This window comes from Tachypleus tridentatus, chromosome 10, assembly GCF_004210375.1.
Source record: "Tachypleus tridentatus isolate NWPU-2018 chromosome 10, ASM421037v1, whole genome shotgun sequence".
Taxonomy (NCBI): Eukaryota; Metazoa; Arthropoda; class Merostomata; order Xiphosura; family Limulidae; genus Tachypleus; species Tachypleus tridentatus.
Genome location: NC_134834.1, coordinates 194,215,383 through 194,236,694, shown reverse-complemented (window position 1 = coordinate 194,236,694; position 21,312 = coordinate 194,215,383). Strand labels below are relative to the sequence as shown.

Here is a 21,312-nt window from a genome sequence, read left to right as displayed (position 1 = left end):
TCTAGGCTTGTATCTCAGAATGGCTGGTATGGGTATTAACACTTTTATTGATAAGGAGAAAACAATGTTTTGACCTTCTCAGATCATCTTCAGGTTAAGAAAGAGAGAGAAGAAGATATCCTAGGAAGGTCGAAACATTGTTCTCTCTTAATCAATAAATGTATTAATACTCATATCGCCCATTCTGAGATGCATTTTTATTTCAAGTGGGTTTCTCATCATGAAAAGTTTCTAGGCTTGTTATGGAAACTTGAAACCCAATGGGGACTTTGAAAGTGTTAAATAAATATTTACTGAACCACTTAGTAGGTGTTGATAGTTTTTTAAAATTCAGAACTTCAATATTTCAATTTGTAGAAGAATATGAAACTATATAACATGTTTTCTTTCAGAGTTTTAATTAAAACCTGTTGTGTTATGTATACAATAATTGGTTCCCATAACACATACATATATTTCATTATCATTCATTGGTTGAAGTTATTTAAAGTTTGGCTGTACTGTAGAAGTTTTTATTTGTCTTTTTCAGGTGAAAATAAAGCAGGAATAAAAAAACACTAGTGATGAAACAATCCTCACGAAGTGTTTACAACTCTTGCACTGCCATCTGTCCATCTGGAAAGAAATATGTGTGTTTGGTATTACTGACAAAAGAGAAGCTGTATATTCTGGTGGATGTAAGTATAAAACAGTTTCAAACAAGTAACAATATAGTTCATGTTTATAACACCAGGTGATGTTACCTGATTTTCCTCAAGAGTGACAAGATAGGTTTCACAGAATAACGAAATTTGACAAGCCAATGTATATATTGTATAATAATTCAAAATTATCTGAACCTAACTGATTTTGTGGAAGAAAAACTGAACATAATATAAAAATACAATTAAATAATCTTTTTTTCAATAACATAATCAGATGATGTTTTTAATTATTGGATAGAAGATGATGCTTATACTGGAGAGAAAAAGTTCTTTATCAGACTCTGTTAAAGTAGCTGAACAAGTTGTTGAAATCTGAAAAATCTGTTCCAGGTTATAAAAACATAATATTATATAATACAGGTTATACTTAAGATATCATCTGACTTGCAAGTGGTAAAGATTGCTGTGTACTTTTAGACACAGTAGAAACTGTTTTTACAGGAACACAACAATGGTACCTCAGGGAAATGACACAAAACAATGAGTAGCTAGACCAAAAGAAACTTAATTTTTTATGACCACTGTGCACATACATGAATAAATAGAGAAAAGCTTTTTGAATTTTATACATTATTAACACAAGGTGGTAGCAAACACATGGTATAGCTTCACATCACAATAATACAGTAGTTACAGTATAAACACTGGGTGTACAGTAGTTACAGTATAAACACTGGGTGTACAGTAGTTACAGTATAAACACTGGGTGTACAATAGTTACAGTATAAACACTGGGTGTACAGTAGTTACAGTATAAACACTGGGTGTACAGTAGTTACAGTATAAACACTGGGTGTACAGTAGTTACAGTATAAACACTGGGTGTACAGTAGTTACAGTATAAACACTGGGTGTACAATAGTTACAGTATAAACACTGGGTGTACAGTAGTTACAGTATAAACACTGGGTGTACAATAGTTACAGTATTAACACTGGGTGTACAATAGTTACAGTATAAACAATACATGTGACATGTATCACAACTGATAGTTACATTACAACTTTAGTAAATGGAATATACAAGAAGTAAGTCTTAAAATGCAGACTAGTGATATAAAAATGTGTCTCATGATTTTGTTACTATAATGTAATAAAGATGTATATAAATAAGACCTCTGAAAGAGTGATCTCTAACAAGTACCAAAGGAATGCGTTATAAAACCACCTTTGTAATATAGAAATACAGATACAAATGTTAGATAAGAGGTACTTGTATGGAAATTTGATTGAAATTTGTAATTAAACTCCAGGTCTCAAGTAAAGGACAGGACTTACTTGCAGAAGTTTGCAATTATCTGGGTTTAAATGAAACCAAGCTGTTTGGTCTAGCCACTTTGAGTAGTAAGTTATTCAGTCTTAATCTTTGTCTAAGTTAAGTGGAAACAAGAATACGAAATTTCAGTTATTATTAGGGTTGCTTAAAAGAAAGGTGGATTCTAGTTTCAATCACTCTAGAAAAATTTTAATTATCATTAAGATAAAAAGTAAAATATATTCAACCAATACTGTTAAGTAGTTTAATACTTACATTTCAGTTTTTCATGGATTGTACAGCTAATTTTACATTTATTTATGTCTTTTTAAAATTATATCAAAGTTATGTGTTTTCATTGCAAATAAATATAGTTCAGAATTTTGTATTTCAGTTTTGTTGTCGTGGAGTTTATTCTCTTGTCAGTTAACTAAGAATGACTGATGTAGTTAATTGGTTCAGATAATAATCTCTAATCTCTAGAAACATTTATATAAACAAAATATTATTATCCTTTAAAAATGTTTGTACACCATCGCAAACTGGCTAACAGCAGCATCAGAATAAATTGAACCTAAATTTAGATAGGTCATAAAGTGGTAAAAATAGTCTTACTTATGAATTAAATATTAAATAATATTTGTGGTTTTAAAATGCATTAAATATACTGACTTGTGATAATACACTCAGAAACAAAGTTATGTAGCACAAGTAAACAAACAAGTTTATCTGGTATTTTAAAGTGTTTAGGTGTTGTATATTTTATGAGATACTACCCGTGTTTCTCCGAAAATAAGACAGGGCTTATATTAATTTTCACTCCAAAATATGACACTAGGGCTTATTTTCGGGGGATGTCTTATTTTGATATATTAAAAAAATGAAGTAACAAAGTAAAACTATTAAACTAACCATTTAAAATAAACTGTTATTAAACTATTAAACTAACTGATTAATACTTAAACAAACTAATTAACTAACTATTAAACTAATTAATAAATTAAGTTTTTTTGATTTCTTTCCTCTTCCTGCCACTCTTAACTAGGGCTTATTTTAAGGGTAGGGCTTATATTAAAACTATCCCCAAAAATCACACTAGGTCTTATTTTATGGGTAGGTCTTATTATCGGAGAAACACGGTAGCAGATGTGCATTGAAAGAAGTCAATGGTAATTTTCAAGAAAATATTGAAGAATAAGTACAAAATGTGCAGTGAACCCAGTCCCTTGGGTCAGAATGCACGTATAGTTTGATTGTTTAGTGGGCCTTTTATAACTGTGTTTTGGTATTCCATGTATTATTTACATAATGAATATTGCATTGCAAAGGACACTGAATACAATGCATTATTGGCAAATTTCTGATTTTCACTGCAATAATTGTATTGAGCACAACAGAGCACTCAGTTTTGCCCTCCAGTAACTCATTGGTATGTCTGCAGGCTTACAATGCTAGAAACTTGGGTTTCAATACCCATGGTGGATATAGCACAGATAGCCCTTTGTGTAGCTTTGAGCTTAACTACAAATAAACAAACAAGAACTGAGATTAACTAAGTAGCCATTGAGAAGTTTTCTGTGTGATGTCATCATTCCTTGTTATTTTACTGAGTGCAAGAAAAGACCGCTACTGAAGTGAGCACGTTTTGAAAATTGTTACTTCCATAAGAAATATCAAAAGGAAGATATTCATATCAAATCAATTTATTCAACATATATACTGACATAAAAAACAAACAAACGAAATATACATATAAACTTCTTTTTATGTGTTTTTTCCTATTCATGCTTCTGTTTTAGAAATATTTATTTTATTCAGTTGATGGAACAAGTCCCTTTTTCTTGTGTGTGAAAGTTCTTCACAAAAAGAAAAATTTTTTGCTCTTAATAAGGTTTTTTTCATTTGAGCACTCAGCATGTGAATCAATGTTGATATTATTGTTAAACTTTGTGATTGCAAAAAATGAATATTTTTTTATGTACTTTACTCTTAAAAGTAAGGACTTTGATATATAATTTGTTTTCTATGGTTAACCATTCAGGGGATTCAAAACAGATATTTGGCTATGATATATATATATATATGTATATACACACACACATACATACATAGATTCTATTTTAAAATTGCCAACCTAATATAAATTTATATTTCTGATAGCGCATGAAGCAAACAACTAATTTTTATGTGTTTTGTAAGTTAGTTATATTGTTTCTTTAATATGACTTATTAAATGTATTTATTATAATATTTATAGTATGTATACATGTTTTTACTATTTTCCCTTTTTTATTGTTATATATTTATAACAAATACTTTGTATTCCTAACTTTATATATAGAATGACTGAATCCTATATTATTAGAATTATGAATACAAAAATCATTAATAGTGAAAGAACTCACTGATAAAACAGTACATTGTAATCAAGTTAAGAACATGAGAGATGTATATTAAATCAACTATATTTATTATTTTTGTTAACTTTTAATTTATGATTTGTTTAGGTATCTTACTTTGACCAGAATTTAATATTAATTCAAACAGAAAAGACTTAAAAGTTAAAAAATATATATTATTTGTTATTCAAGAAGGAAACCTGAATGTTTCTAAGATTTTTAGTGCTAGATATTTTATGTAATAGTGAGTATGGAAACTTCTAGTATATATTCTTGTGATTAATTTTGAGCACATGTTAAGAATAGAAACAAAAGAATTGTGATAATGAATGGAGCTTGAGGGATGAATTTTTTTCAGATCAAAAGAAAATTGTCAAATATATGGAATAATTATTGCTATTAGAATTCTTATGTGCCTTTTTTCAGCAATTTGTGTTTATTCATAAATATTACTTTTACATTACATATTAACATCTTCTAAACTTTAATTCTGAAAACCTAATTAATTATTTCAGATGGGGAATACATATTTATTGACCAGAATATTAAACTTGCTAAATACGCTCCAAAAGGATGGAAAAATGAAACAGGATCAGTAAGTAACCTGCCATACATCTTGGAAGTTATTATTGTAGTAATTGATGTACAAAATATTCTACAGGTGCTTAAGTTTTGTTTTAGCAGCTGTGTCAAACATTTTTATTAAAACAAAAACTAAAGAACTAAGTAAATAAGAAGATTTAGAGTGGATCTGATTGAGGTGTTAGAGATTGTTAATGGAATCAATAGTGTTAATGCATCATATTTTTTTCATACTTAACACTGAGAGTGGTAGAACTAGGGGACATAAATTTTAGCAGGATAGGAGTCATTTTTAGCTAAGACAGCTTTATTTTTTCTAACAGGGTGGAGGCCTTTGGAATGGGTTTCTTCACATGTTATAGAGGCAGTTAATTTGAATAATAAGGGCTAGCATTGAGTGTTTTATTTTTATTTTTGAGCTCAGTAAATGGAACATCCCAGATAAATGAATAGCTCTTGTTGTCCCTAAATGATATATCTGTGTAGGTTTCAGGTATTGTTAAACCAACCAGACTTAATATGCACTGTACTGTAGAAAGATAGATACTTCACTTTTTAAACTATTTGTTTCAACATATCATCAACTATGGTAGAAATTCCAAGGAGTTGCACAAAATCATAGTAGAACATTCAAGCAAAAAGTTCCTTCAACAATAAAGAGCAACTTCAAACAACACTTTAAAACCTTTACTATTGACTGCTATGGCTGTGTACATATGAAACTCACAATAAAAAAAACATGAATGTTAGACTTACGAGTAAAAGAAAATCTCTCCATTTGTCTTATAATTATTTATTTGCTTGCCAGCTTACAATAAAACTTTTATATAATACTAAATAAGGTACTGCAAAAGTTGTAGGGGTATTGAAAAGTTGATTCCTTTTCCTATATGTTTTACACAAACTTAAAACATAATTCTAGTTTAAATGATGTTGTCATCAACCCTTGATGTTAGCTTTTTGACAGATATCGGGTTTTCTTTTAAAAGTTTAAGTACACAATGAAACAGAAATTACAAACCCAAGAACATATAAGCATTAGATGACTGTCACATGTAGATATTCAATGCTTTGTACACTACACAATCAGTGTCTTTAAGGAGCCAACCCTCATATTGCATATGAAGTGACAGAGTAAAAAGAAATTAATATGCATAATATTAAATTTTATTATGCACGTTTGTAGAATAATTACTTGAATAAATATGAAAGCTTATTTAAAGTGATGTTTTAGATTATATGCTTTATTTGAAAAGTCACTTTTTCTACTGGTAAAATTTTATATGACCATGGTGGGGGCTGTGTTTTAGTCTATAGATATATATTTGTCCATTGCTATGCATTATATATATATATATAGAGAGAGAGAATCTAGATACACAGAAATTATAAATGCTCACTATATTATCAAATAAATAACCATGATGATCTTCAGCTACAACTTAACATTTTACATCTTGAACTAATGTGATCAAGTAGTCAATAGGTACAGTAAATCATCATGAACCATATCAACTAGCTATTAGCGGTGTTTATTATCGTTAAAATGTATAAAATTAGCTACTATATCATGTGATCCTTTGCTCATAGTTTAGCATACAAAAGGCTTGCAAACAAAATAAGTAAAAAATTTGGTATTTAAAAACCTGCAAATGCAAATCATAAAAGAAAAAATTAAGTTAACATGGCTAGTGATACTGTAGACATTACTTACTCAAACTACAAATCCCTATTTTGACTTCACAAAATGTAATTCTAGATAACAGTATGGAGCCAAAATAAAGGTCTGTGGTTTGAGTAAATAATGTCTACAGTATCTCCAGTCTTGTTTTTTCACTTTTTTTTACAATTGCTGTTTGAAGATTTGCAAATTAACAGTTTTTAGTTATCTTGTTTAAACAAAATTTCCAAAAGAATTTTCTGAAATCTTTGATGAGGCACAGAAAATGAGTGTAGCATTTTTGATAGCTGAATATGGATCTTTTTTAAAGATAGAGAAAAATTTACTCTTTTCCACAAACTTTTAACACCACAAAGTGTCCAGTTTTCTTATTTATCACATGTCACTCACACACAAGTGTCCAGGTTATTAACTCACAGACAAATAGCTCCTGAATTTAAAATGTTGAGCAGTTACAAATGGATGTGCATACATACTTGTGCTTTATCAATATATAGAGCAGTGTCTAAACATACTTATTGTATCCCAGGTTTTCTTTTTCTACAATATAGTAACTGTTAAATTAGAACAATTTAACTAAAGTATTTATTGAACTATGTAAGTTTTGAAAAAAGTTAATTTTTCAAGTGAAAGTTTTGTTAAGAAAAGAATGAAATAATAGTTTATAAATTCATACACACGCACGCACGCACACTGTTTATATGTGTATGTATATATATGTCGATGATGTTACATATCTGTGAAGTTCTGTTGTATTTATATTTTCTCACCCAGGGAGTTGATGTCACAGGAGTGCCGTACTTCACACTTTATCTCGTGTCCAGTTTTACGTTGATAGTCACTTGCTTATCAGGTAAGAAGTACAGTTTGAGAAAGTTTATTAAAAGTTGTTTTTTTTTTTTAGGTAAACTTATAGGCCTGAGATATACAAGTTTTAAAATGTATTAGATGATGTGTTGTCTTATTAGTTTCACAAGTCTAACCAACCTACATTTTTCAGTTTGTATGATGAACAATTGTTTGTGAAGTTCAGTAACTCTAATAAACTGCATACTTTTCAGGTTGATGCATGGTTGTGCTTTAGAAGCTTTAACATGATAATATTCTACTACTGTAAACTACTTTACAGTTCTAGTGAATTAAACATGGCCTGGTGGTTAGGGAACTCAACTCGTAACCTGAGAGTCATGGGTTTGAGTCTGGGTCTTATCGAACACGCTTGCCCATTCATAGGTGAGGGCATTGTATACTGATGGTCAATCCCACTATTTATTGGTAGAAAAGTTGCCAAAGAGTTGGCAGTGGGTGGTGAAGACAAGCTGCCTTCCCTCTAGTCTTACACTGCTAAATTTAGGAGGGTAGCACAGATAGCTATTGTGTAACTTTGCATGATTTTCAAAAAACAGACAAACAAATAAAATATTTTTGATAGATCTGAGTGTACAGTGTGTAAAACTGTAGTTTATAGTATTTTTATTTATACCATTAGCTGAGTGAAATCTTATTATTTTTAATACATCTGTGTCTTTTTAAACGTTGTGGTATGTCATTCATATAATATTTTCTTTTATAATTGATAGTTGAAATAAAACTATCAGTACTTGTTGAAACTTCATAACTAAAGAATTGAAGAAAAACAAAATGACTGTAAATGCCTTTACTGGTGAAAACCTGGTTGAGAATAAATTATGTATTTGTGAAACATGCAGTTGTCTTGTTTTTCCTCAATTCTGTATTTTCTTTTCATTAGAAAAGCTATTAAAATCAATATTTGTTTATGATTTTAGTGATAAAATTGCCCGACTACACTACTACCTCCAGTTACGTGAAAATGTGATAGGGTATCGTCATTCTCTGTCTGATGACAGAGCCTTCATTCTTGCAGCATATGCACTGCAGGCAGATGTTGGAAACTTGAAGAAAGAGAAGCATCATGGGAAATATTTTGAGCCATCTTCATACTTCCCCTCATGGGTATGTTATGCATTTTGTGATGTTATATGACCTGGTTTCATGAGTGATGTGAACTGTATTCTAACAGCAAACATAATCAGGTACGAAACTGTATAATCTGAGCACTTTTGAAAGTCCAATATTCAAAAGTGCTTGAGTTATATGGTTCATATCTTTGTGTTAAATTGATTTCTTAAACCTATTTGTTTTCCAAATGTTGAGTAAGTACAGCCTGATGAACAAATGTAAAGTAACAGTGGAATTCATCTGTTAATACGTTTTTAAGAGGCCCTAATTGGCTCTTTATAAAATGTAACTTTAAAAAGACAGGCTACAACATATCCTGTGATCTGTTAGTCAAGGAACAACATGCTAAACCCACAGCTTTCCTCTTGTGTGTACTTGTCACTTGGTTTGTAATGAATGTGTTACTCTTTCTGAGAGCGAAAGAGATTTTCAGAATTATTCTAAATCTGTTCAACACATGTTAAACACTTAACTCCTTCAAATCTTCCCTTATGTATGATTGTTTCTAAAACAATTTTAACTTTTCATGCCTTTAATGATAAGTTTGTATGAGGGTTGACATGCAGCTAAGTTTTTTTGTTTTTTTTTTGGGGGGGGGCAGTCAGAAAACAAAACTTTTTTTTTATTAATGGTAGGTCAGTAATAATAGTCATACAAATAATAATAAATGGAATGCCTTTTATTTTTCATTTTATCAAATTTCTGATTTTACTTTGATTAACATACTGGTTTACATACAGACAAAAAAAATTTAAATATATTTAGAAAATGTTTACAGCTGGATGTGGGATTTTTAAAACAATGTATATAAAACATTTGGAGAAGGGGTAGAGGAGATGTACCACTTTGCCTATGAGTACAATGCCACTGGTTTACTACTAACTAACCTTTATAAGTTGTATCTTGCTTTGTTTGACCTTCTCTTAAGAGAGGAGGAGGGGTCTGCTGAAAGTGTAAACTGGGTATATTCAACTCCGACATAACAAGTCTAGACTTTTGTATACTTTTAAAAATCTGAACTGTGGTAATAAGAAATTTGTTTTTTACTATAAAGGTGAAGCAACTGAAAATCAGTAACAATAAAATTAGTATTTTATAATGATGGTAACTAAAGTCATAGTTGATGAGAACAAGGCTGGGTGTTTAGTTGCAAGTGTATGTCTTAATAATTCATCAGCAGAACTGATATGTTTTTAAAGACATAAATATTAAAGATTTAATTTAGTACATGTTAATAACTTCATTAGGTTCATACTTTTGATTTTGATGATTTAGATTGATGCCTGAATTCAGGTCTTTCATTAATTAATTTGTTGTAACAATCAGGAGTAACATCATGCAACATCTATAAACTGTTCATCTCACTATTTAAAACAGAATTTAAATACCATCATGTACCTGTGAAATGCAGAGATAACCTCTAAGATATCAGTTTTCAGAAATCACAAAAATAAAGGTAACAGTGTTAAGTTAGAAAGGAATCAAATATGATAGTAAACTACCATCGTACAAGTTTCTTGTTCAGTGTTTCACATTTGTGATAACTTGTTTGAATTGTATATTTTGTATTTTTGAGTTTGACAAATGATAAAACAGGAGGAACGTAAGATGTTATGTATCTGAATTAAAGTGCGAGGTTAATGAATGTTTAATGCTTCTGTTTGTTTACTGATAATGGTGATAATTTATACAGTATTTAGGTAGAGAAGTAAGTTGATGGTGAAAAGTTTCCACTCAGTTTGTAGAATAGAAAGTTTAACAGTTCAAAATCTAAAACAGCAGTTTCTATATAGCAATTGAGTAACTTTTACTTAACCCTTAAACAGTAGGAATGTTGTAGGTAGCATCATCAATTGATGATGGTTGTCATTTAAGGGTTAAATGATACGAGACAATAGACTAATATCCTGTTGATAATAACTGATTAGGTTACTTTGAAATTTGGAAATGTTTGAGCCTGATGTTAGAAAGTTACATCTTATAAAACAATGATTAATTTTTATACAGTTCTATAACTGCAACTGTTTCCAGTCTTAAAATCACAACAAAATACAAAAAAAAAATTTCTGTAGAGGGTAAAAAAATAAAAATCCTGATGGAACTGGAAACAGCTTGGTACATTCTACATGTTTAGATGTATTTTGCTGTGTCATCATTTTGAGTTGTGTTTCTCTGTAGAAGTTTGAAATAACTTTCACTTATTCATTTGAAGTATGTTGAATTATAGATTCTTGAAAGACTTGGAGAAAAATATATTATACAACATTTGCCTAAAATGCATCAAGATAACAGGGGATTGAGTAAAACAGAAGCACAGGCCTACTACATCAAAGAAGCTTCTGACACGAAGGCTGCTCATAATATGCATCTCTTCTCTGTGAAGAGAAAGAAAGGGAAGCTGTTTGATGATGTTTGGCTAGGTATCTGCTGCAAGGGTATTGAAATTTATGAGGTAAAATCCATTAATTCATTGGTTATTGTTTTCATTACCATCTGATTTAAAGATTAAAAATTGTTATTTTTGTTGTCCAGCTTTTGCAGAACGTTTTAATTACACAAGCTATGTTTAAAATTGAGTATTAACTTTTATATAGGTTATTACAGTGATTTAATACTAATAACTTTAAGCAAGTCTTTTGTAACAGTTCTTTTTCAACTTTTTTTTTTAAGGTTCATGTAAATAACTAAATCTTGTATTGTGTGTAATTTCAGTCGAGTTACTTAGAACTGAGCACTAATGAGAATCTTAGAAATTAAAAGTTCTAGTAAAGAACAAGCAGGTCATATTTTAGTTTTATTGATGAGACAATACTATTATATTGAAAATCAATAAAAGTATTGGTAAACATAGGAAATCATGCAAGGAAGTTTATGCTGGACTAGATTAGTAATTGATTACTGTATAAATGTTTGACACAATGAAATGTTTAAAAAATTTCTTTATTAGGCTAACTTATAAGTTGAAAACTGAAATTGTTGATGGAAATATAATGATAGTATTTCTAAGTCTTTGGAGTTTTTCACAGGATGTTTGGACATTACATTAATAAAATTACGTTGTATCGTAAAAAGCTTGTAAACATAATTCCTTAACATGCATATAATAAGATTAAAGCCCTTGCTTGTGTTTCAGAATAGTTTTTGTTTAAATTTAAACACCTTCTCTTTCTTTGAGATAATAAAGTTACTTTTTATATCAGGAAAACCTTGGGATCACCAAAAGACGTCTTTCTTCATTTTCTTGGCCGGGAATAACAAAGCTTCACTTTGATGTAGGTATTCATCTTATGACTTCTGAACTGAAACATTTTCAAGTTCACTTGTCACTTTTAGAACACTACATACCATAAAATTTGTTGAATTATGAAATGTTTCTTTTTCAATAATATGACAATCAATATTCAAACAGCAATAACATAAGTTAATGTAACACTTAAAATAATCTATTTTTGTTTGCTAAGAACTAAAACACTTAACTTTGTTGAATATCAAAATGAACTCAATATAAAATTATAGGATTCAGTAGACACTTAATAATTCATATATTGAGTGTTTTAGTCCAAAAAAGAAAGCTCAACAAGGCACTTTATTGTTTCAACAAAAGTTAAAAATTAGCTAAAAATAACATACCTACACCAGTGTCTTTTTTACTTAATAAAAACTAAAATGAAAATACAACAAAAATTAGCAAAATAGAAACTAAAGCAAAATATGTTTTGAAAACTAGCAAAATTGAAAATCTACGTTTCTTTTCAGGAGGAATTTTTCAACATTTTGCACACTGTAACTGATCACTCCATACTGTATATAATAATAACTCAATATACATCAGGTATAATAAGAGTGAACAAAAGAGAAGTACATCCTGTATGGATTTGACATTTGTTTCACATATAGGGTTTATTAAGCCTAAAGCGAAATGCGTATTGAATTATGTGTGTAGAAAATGTATACAAATAATGAATTGAAAAAAACATTGCCTTGTGCTTTATTCTGTTTTATGTTGAAATATTACCTTAAAGTGATCATCTAATTGCTTAATCCTCTGAGGTTTGTCTATTATTATTATATTTGGCTGATGAGTTGTATTATTTTAATATTCCTATAGAACACGTAGAAAGCAATAGGGCTGTCTTGAGTTGAGTAAAATTATTAGAAGAGAGAGAGACAGTATTTTCGTCAAGACATCATTTGTTGTTGCTCTGTAAATTAGATAAAGAATGAAAAACTAAACGCTTTCAAGGTTTTTAAGTCAGTTTGCCTAAATTCATTCTCCACATATTTCCATACTGTACATTGACCAAAAAAGACCTGGGATAGGACAAGACTTTTGTCCAACAACTGCCTTTTAGATTAAGGTAGCATGGGTTTTTTCTGGTTGCAGGAATTTGACATCAAAGAAGAGAAACACAGTATGATCTAACCTAAGAAACTAGTAACCTTTTTATTGTAATAATTGAACCATAATGTTTAAAACCTTTATGTGTTATATGAAATTTAAGCATAGATTGCTGGAAAAATATTTTTAACTATTGTACAAAAAAAAATGTTTGACTGTTGTTCTGGTCATCAAAGTAACTTCTGTAACAGTGTTATGGTGCACTCTGCTGCACCAGGAGTACTGTACATACAGTAAATTGTATTTAACCAACATTTACAACTATTGTCACTCTAACTAAACTATCATTTCAGAAAAAGAAGTTTGAAATCATCATATCTGGACAACACAAGAGTAGAAAGTTTGTCTACTATGGCCACTCCGAAGAAGTGACCAAAAACATTCTTTTTCTCTGCAAACTGAGTCACCAGTTTAGCATGGTTATTCAGCCTAAGTTACAAGAAATGAAGAAACTGAAACTTGATGGTAAGTTCAGTATTTGATTTATATATTTTTTGACTTATCAGTTCAAAATTTAATTACTCTGAATTGTGCACTAGATATGCTGATGTTGGCTTGGTTTTGAAAACAAAATAGTTTTTTTATTTACAAGTCGTTTTTCATATAGTGACAACTGTTAGGTTTAATGTTATATGTAAAACATACAAAGTATTTATTTACCTTGTAGTCCACAAAAGTCAATTTTCTTATTCATCTAATAAAAATTTCAAAAATTTCTCACAGAAAAGCAAAGTGGGAATGTTTACAGGTTTAAAATATAGATACCTAGATATATTATGTAGCTGAAGTGCCATTTCCCTTGTTACATGTTGTGTGTAGTTTCACTAAATTATATGATGTTATGTAACTGGAACAGTTTTGTAGTATATTCTGTGACTTTTGTAGCAACATAATTTGATTATGAGGTTCAGCAATTCTTAGAGTCTGTGTTCTTCATATTTTAGTTATTAGGTGGTCAGGAACACGTGCTGTGGGAGGGAGGATACTGTTATGTTTTCTGGAACTTCCAAACATCATCACAACCCATGATACCTTGCCTGTTAATTCTATATCTGATGGCTATATATCATGATAGTAGCCCTTAACTTAGTTTCAGTTGCAAAAGACCCAGTTGTAAAGCTTTCACATTTAAACGTATACACCGTTGTTCCCTGAATGCTTTCTGTAATCTGTCTAGTATATAAGAATGATGGCTTATCAATGACCACTTGAACAACACAACTACACAGAAATCCATAGAAATTGCACCAGTAAAATGACTTGTATTTCTCTGTATGGAGTAGCGTGAAGACTTGTACTTTTTTTATTTTCCACTTGTTTTGTTTACATGATTGTGTCAATACTTCTTGACTATATTGTATACTGTTAACACTAACACATGGACTGGTTGTATACAGTTGCCATGAACACGTGGATGGTTTTTACCACTGTTCTTTGTGAATTTTTAACTGTTACAAAACACACGGTTTACTTACTATAGCTAGGCATGATTTATTACAGCTTACCTCCTTTATTTTATAATGATATTAAGTACAAGAGGTGTACCTCTTTGGGAAACGCCAAAATCTTCATTTGTACGGTTTGTTTCAGAGAGGGTTGTTACATACACTTTCCAAAAGTGATGTTTTTATGACATTACACTATCTAGAAAATGTCAAAATGTCTTTTTTATATATTTCATCTCTCTGCAAATTTGTGGCAGCTTCATATGACTTTCTGATTTGAATATTCAATATTGTTTTAATTCAACATACTAAACCTTCTCAGAAATGATTCAAATTTTCTACTGGTAGGAAACAGTGAAACAACCTATCATATCTACTGATTTTATTAGTTTCATACAATACAATATCCTGTGTTAGCCTACTTCTGGAAACTGTGGTTGGAACCTCATCTGTTTCACTGGATATGTATGTCTTCTAACTGCCTGACTAAAGAGCTAATCAGTCTTATTAAATTGTCAAGTGTAACAATTTTAAATGTTTTACAATATACCCGTATGTAAGAGTATTTTAACATAACATTATATTCTGAGATAACATGGAACCTATTGGTCTATCTTGACTGTACCATTCTCTAAGCTAAACTAGAACTATTAATAAATAAATTTGTAAAAATCTTAAATCCAGCCCTTATAATTCATATACTTATCACACTTTTTCTTAAGCTCCCTTAAATTTTATACCTCGACAACATCTAAAGGCGACCTATTCCAAAAGCCAATTACCCTGTTAGTAAAATGAAACTGTCTTAGCTGAAGATGACTCTCATCCTGTCAAAATTTATACTTGTGTCTCCCAGTTCCTCTAACTTAAACACTTCAGTCAGGTCCTTCTAACAGTTTTAAAGGCACCATTCTAGTAATCCTTCTCTAAATCCTTTCCAACAATTTGATGTCTTTCCTAAGGAGGCCAAGAGAGATCATAATATTCCGAATGTGGTCGAACCAATGACATGTACAATAAAATTATAATCTCTTTAGACATGTATTCTATATTTCTGTAGATACAACCTAAAATTCTATTTGCCCTACCACTCACAACAGACACACTGCTTAGAGACTGATTAATTATTACACCAAGATCATTTTCTTTCATGACAGTGTTAAGGTTATTCTTATCCAAATTATTAACGTATAATTCAAATTATAATAACCTGCATGCAATATCTTGCATTATTCATAATTAAAACCCATCTACCATTTATTTGTCCAATTCACTAAATGATCCAAATCCTTTTGTAAATCAGTAGCATCCTCTTCACAGCCAGCAACACCCAAGACCTTAATATTATCAGTAAATTTAAATAATTTATTGACTGTAACTTCATCCATGTCAGTGATGTAAAAGAAGAGAGCAAAGGTCCTAAGACACTCCACTTGTGGTGTTAATCTAGTTTGATTGAACTCCGTTTGTAACAACCGTCTACTTTATTCCATCAAATCACTCAATTTGCTAACTTATCTTCCACACCTGTAATTATTTTACAAGCCTTTTATGTGGTACCTTGTCAAATGCTTTCTGAATAATTAGATACACTGAAAACCACACCCTTACTCTCATCCAATTAAACAGTAACCTCTTTAAAGAATATCAAAAGATTTGCAAGGCAGGATTTTCCCTTAATAAAACCAAGTTGGCTGTTCAATAAAAATCTAAACTTTGCAAAGCATCTTTTATCAGACTTTCCTACTACTAATATAAAAATAATGGGTCTGTAATTACTAGGACAATTTTTATCACCTTCCTTGAAAAGAGGAATGATGTTAGTTAGCATCCAATCCTCTGGTACCTGCTCACTATTCAAGGACTGACAAAAATAGTAGCAAGTGGCTCATCTTTAATCACCTTCAAAATCCCTAGGGGAAATATTATCTGACCAAGTAGCCTTATTAATCTTTCTTTAAAAAAAAACAACAAAAAAAACTTCTCAGTTTTTTTTTTTAACAAGCTCAGAATTAAATGCAGTTGTTTTCAGTCTGGTTTCAATTTATCAACTGTTCAAGATTTGTTATGAAAAACTGAAGAAAAAATTTATATCACAACCATCTCCTAATCACCAGATATGTGCCTTCCTTTATTATTTACCCAAGATTCTTATCCTTATTCTAACATTTTGTTTACCCTTAAACTAATTCTTACTGTTAATTTTTGTATTTTCAGCCAACCTTTTCTCATACATTCTTTTTGATGTCCTAATTTTCTGTTTCACCAACTTGCTTGATCTCATATAATCTAAATCTCCTGTCGTACCAGTTAGTTTCATTTATTATGCTTTTCTTTAATTTTATCTGTTATACTCTTTATTAGCCAACCTGGTTTTTACCTGCAGCTACCCTTTTCTTTCTATAAGAAATTTACCAAAAATATTTAAAAATTAATCATTAAAGTTTTTTCACATCTTATTGGTGTTCCCAAATAAATCAGCTGCTCAATTCTCAACATAATTCTTGTCACACCCCTTCAAAATGTTTTTTAAAATTTGTAACCAAAATATCATTATTCCTTATCTCCATATGTAGCAAAACATTGAACCTGATAGAGAAATGATGACTTGTATCCAGTTTTTCATCAACTTCCACCCTCTTGATCATTTCTGTATTTGAAGATCTTTTGAAATTATACCTTTATTATATGTTTTGTGGAAGTATAAACTTACAGGTTAATGTTACATTATGACAAAAATATGCTAATATTACATACTTTACACAAATAATAGACTCATAATGTAATCTAATGTTATGAAAATATCCTCATTTTTCAATGTTTTCTTGGTGCTCTCTGATGGTTTAGTTTGTTTTGAAGTTTGCACAAAACTATAGGAGGGCTATCTGCACTAGCCATCCGTAATTTAGCAGTGTAAGACTATAGGGAAGGCAGCTAGTCATCTCCACCCACTGCTATCTCTTGGGTTACTCTTTTACCAACAAATAGTGACTATCACATTATAATGCTCCCATGGCTGAAAAGGTGAGCATGTTTGGTGTGACAGGGATTCAAACCCATGACCCTTGGATTACGAGTTGAGTGCCTTAACTACCTGGCCAACCCTCTGATGGAGAGAACTATACATTTACAGATGTAGTTTTATGTATTTATAAGCAGTTATTTATATGAGCAAGTAATCTTAAGATGGAAAGATATATATAGATTAAACATATGTCCACGTAACTACTTCACAGGGTGTGGATGGATCTTTATCAAAATTGGTATGGAGGTTCATTGAATCTATCGGGACATGTATACAGTTTTTCAGTTTTGTGTTTTCTGCCTCTGCTTGATCTCCTGTTGATGGATCTTCATGAAATACAACATGGTTTTTAGCTACATGGAAACTTGCAGTTTCACATTTTGTATTTTGCAGTTTTGATGGGTGAACTTTGCAATTACATATAAGGGAAGCAATTTTTCATGTTCTAAGATAATCTTTTGTTACATAACTTCCATCTAGAGGATGGGTACTCCCAGTTAGTATGTGTGTGTGTGTGTGTATCCAAACATTTTGTATCTGTGGTGCTTTATGGTGTAAAAAATGAACAAGGTAGATGTGCCTTCATATTCTTTGCTCATAGACTGAACTAATCATAAAAAAATATAAATCATAAAACAAAACTAACTTTAGAGCATTTCTTTCCCTAACTTCAGTTATAATATTCTAAAAATGTAATGTAATTTTAGTGTGACAACTTAATTATTGCTTAATACTGTGTAATATTTAATGTATGATCCAGGAAAAAGTGAACTGTCATTCTGTGTTACTACAGTATTTTGGTCAAAGAATGTAAATATACAAGCCTACCACTTGCAGTTAGATTATAATATTTCTTATATATTCAAGGTGAAGAAGAAATACAAGAGAATCATATATTTATAGTGATAATTTGGACTTGGCTTGGGAGCAGGAGAAAACTGATTCTAAAAACTTCTTAGTAAACTCTCCGAGGGCTGTGTGTTCAACTGTCCACCAGCCAGTGTCAAATGTTAGTAGTCTTTCTTCAAATGCATCATCTGGAGTCATATCAGAAACAGTTCAGAATCTTGAACTAAGTGAAGGTGAGACATTGATAGCTATCTGTATTTTGGGGCCTATTTATATGAAAAAGTTTTTATACTATCTCATTAATTTAAAGAAGTTATTTTAAAAGTAGAGAACCATATTTTATATTCTATACATGTTATACTTTGTCACTGCTTACTAGGTGGGTTTGTTGGTTGTATTTTTAATATATCTTTTTGAGAGAACTGCTTTATAAATATTATTTAATCACAAAGTTTCTCATGGTGTTCATACTGACCCTTTAAAGACAGTTTTATAAACTACTTATGCACATGTGGATCTGTCGCTTTATTGGTTACTTGGCCTCTAAAACAACAGTTGAGTCACACGGATGAATTTAAACACAAATTACCTTTAATGTTGCAGTTGATCCTACTATTTTCAGGGATTGCCATTGTTTTTCATAAAGAAATAAATGACATTATCCAGTTGTTTTTGGTCTGTTTCATACACTGAATGTTATAATGGGAAAAGTTTAAATTACCAATAACATGCAGTATTCAGTGTTTTCTTGGCACCCTCTGATGGAGAGAACTAGACATTTACAGATGTAGCTTCAGGTATTTATGAGCAGTTACTTATATGAGCAAGTAATCTTAAGGTGAAAAGATGTATATAGATTAAATATATGTCCACGTAACTACTTCACAGGGTGTGGATGGATCTTCACCAAAATTAGTATAGAAGTTCATTGGGTCCATTGGGAGATATATACAAATTTTCAGTTTCACTAGTAGCGAACAATGTAAAAACAAGCTTGTAGTTTGAGTGTCTTGTGATATTAAACAGTTTGTTTATATGACTTCAGTTAATACTGGTCAATAGACCATAAACTTCCTTTTGATCCAAAATCATAAAATGTATCTATTATCTATGGTTTGATGTATGTTATTCTCAGTAAAACTAGTTTTCATGTTATTTATTCAAATATAATACAGCTGACTTGGACATGGACGAAGGGCTTAGGTCCCCTCCTCCTGAGGCTTCACTCGAGTCACTGACCGCTAGTAGCCTTTACAGTTGTAAACTGTCACAAGAATGTTCCGAGTCTGAATTAAATATTTCCTCTGAAACTCATTTAGGTGAGTCTGATAGATATGTTATATAGTTATAGTGATCAGAGGTTAAGTAGGAACAAGTTGTAGAAAAATTACCATATTAAGAAGATAAACTAGTAGTTTTTGTGTATGAGCAGTTACTAGGTGGATGTTTTTGTTTGTTGTTAAGCACAAAGCTGCACAGTGAGTTATCTGTACTCTGCCCTAGAGAGGTATTGAAACCTATTGTTATGGGTGTGTAGACATACATACCACTGGGCCACTTGGGGGGTGGATGGTTTGTTTGTTTCAGAGGTAAAACACGTTGAGCTATCTGCTTCATCCACCATAAGGAATCAAATCCCAGACTTCACTGTTATAATTCTATAAACTTACAGCTGCTCCACTGTGTAATGACAGTAAAGTGAGTGATTATAATACCCGTTTGGTACATTTGTAAACATAAGTATGTGGTGAAAAGAACAAAACTATAGTTTTCTGATGTAAGGTAGCAGTTTTAACTAATTCTCCTAGGTTTAATGGTAAAACAGATGCTTAGCTAGTAGTGTAACAAGTCAGAAACATGAGACTTAACACAAGTATTATAATCGCTAAACTAGGTTTTTGGTTTCTCTGATGTTATGCGTAACTGTTGAAAAGATATGAAGCTGGATTACTATGTTTACTATCCACATACTAATTATTAACCAAGTATTAATGAAATAATTGACTACCTAAATTCATTGAAGAACCTAAGTGATTATTCATGGCTTATTTAACAACCTTAATTAATCAACTGGATATTAGTGCCTTGTTTTTTACCTTTCTAAAATTTCATCGTGTTGGTAGTTTTAGGTCAGTTAATTAATTTATTTTTGCTAGGTAAAAAGTTGGTAGACCTTTAGACTTTAGATTAGTTTAGAAAGTGAAGGTTAAAATATTTTGAAATTAATCAATTATTATTATTTCTAAGAATATTACATTAACATGATCGATTGTATAGTGTTCTTATGGGGCCCAGCATGGCCAAGTGGTTAAGGAGCTTGACTCATAACCTGAGGGTTACAGGTTTGAATCCCCATCACACCAAACATGCTCAACCCATTCAGCCATGGGGTTGTTACAGTGTGATAAATCCCACTAGTTGTTGGTCAAAGAGTAACCCAAGAGTTGGCAGTGGGTGGTGATGACTAGCTGTCTTCACTCTAGTCTTATAGTGATAAATTATGGATGGATATCACAGATAGCCCTTGTGTAGCTTTGCACAAAATTAAAAACAAACAAACAAAGCATTCCTTTGTTTTCATTAAGAAACAATAGTTCATTCATAGTTATCAGTACACTTGTTAAGCCTACCACAAGACACTTCTTGAGTTGATACAAAAACAAAATCCTGTCAACAACATTACTAAAACTGCTTTCTAATTACCAGTTTATTACACTTGTTTAATGCATCTGTTAAGCCTTTCAGTAAAGAATTTCAGTAAAGTCACAAATATACTGAAAATAAATATTGCATAATTAATTGTAGATTAAACCATGATGAATTTTATGTACATTAACAGAGTTGGGCAATTTCTAGACAGTTTTTATCCATTTCTTTCACTATATTTTTATAAATTTATTTTACAGGTAAAAAGAATTTGTAAATTTAAAGTTTTTAAATATAAAGTTAGAATTTTAGAAATGATAGAAAACTTATTTCTATATTTCAGTAGCT

General features: G+C 30.6%; 2 protein-coding genes across 11 annotated transcripts in view; both read left to right on the top strand.

Annotated features, from left to right (window-relative positions):
- Positions 1 to 8,545, top strand: part of LOC143227886 (FERM domain-containing protein 6-like) — a 37,963-nt gene extending 29,418 nt beyond the window's left edge. For all 10 annotated transcript variants that reach the window (XM_076459246.1, XM_076459239.1, XM_076459238.1 and 7 more), the window contains 5 exons: positions 530 to 677; positions 1,957 to 2,047; positions 4,873 to 4,952; positions 7,395 to 7,473; positions 8,408 to 8,545. In XM_076459246.1, the coding sequence (XP_076315361.1) occupies positions 564 to 677; positions 1,957 to 2,047; positions 4,873 to 4,952; positions 7,395 to 7,473; positions 8,408 to 8,457 (414 nt within the window). In that variant the 5' untranslated portion in view covers positions 530 to 563 and the 3' untranslated portion in view covers positions 8,458 to 8,545. The remainder of the gene's footprint in view (positions 1 to 529; positions 678 to 1,956; positions 2,048 to 4,872; positions 4,953 to 7,394; positions 7,474 to 8,407) is intronic.
- LOC143227884 (FERM domain-containing protein 6-like) lies at positions 8,454 to 19,627 on the top strand. Its single transcript, XM_076459237.1, has 6 exons — positions 8,454 to 8,594; positions 10,828 to 11,052; positions 11,801 to 11,872; positions 13,293 to 13,464; positions 18,373 to 18,551; positions 19,494 to 19,627. Exons 2-5 carry the CDS (start codon positions 10,876 to 10,878, stop codon positions 18,426 to 18,428), a joined length of 477 nt encoding a protein of 158 aa, XP_076315352.1. The 5' UTR covers positions 8,454 to 8,594; positions 10,828 to 10,875; the 3' UTR covers positions 18,429 to 18,551; positions 19,494 to 19,627.
- The last annotated feature ends 1,685 nt before the right edge of the window (positions 19,628 to 21,312 follow it).

What these genes read in the sequence shown, in the direction of transcription:
- LOC143227884 (XM_076459237.1), top strand. Translation starts at nt 10,876, where the DNA reads ATGCATCAAGATAACAGGGGATTGAGTAAAACAGAAGCACAGGCCTAC. An exon ending in AGGGTATTGAAATTTATGAG is followed by an intron (nt 11,053 to 11,800) that starts GTAAAATCCATT and finishes TTTTTATATCAG; the next exon opens with GAAAACCTTGGGATCACCAA. An exon ending in GAAGAAACTGAAACTTGATG is followed by an intron (nt 13,465 to 18,372) that starts GTAAGTTCAGTA and finishes ATATATTTATAG; the next exon opens with TGATAATTTGGACTTGGCTT.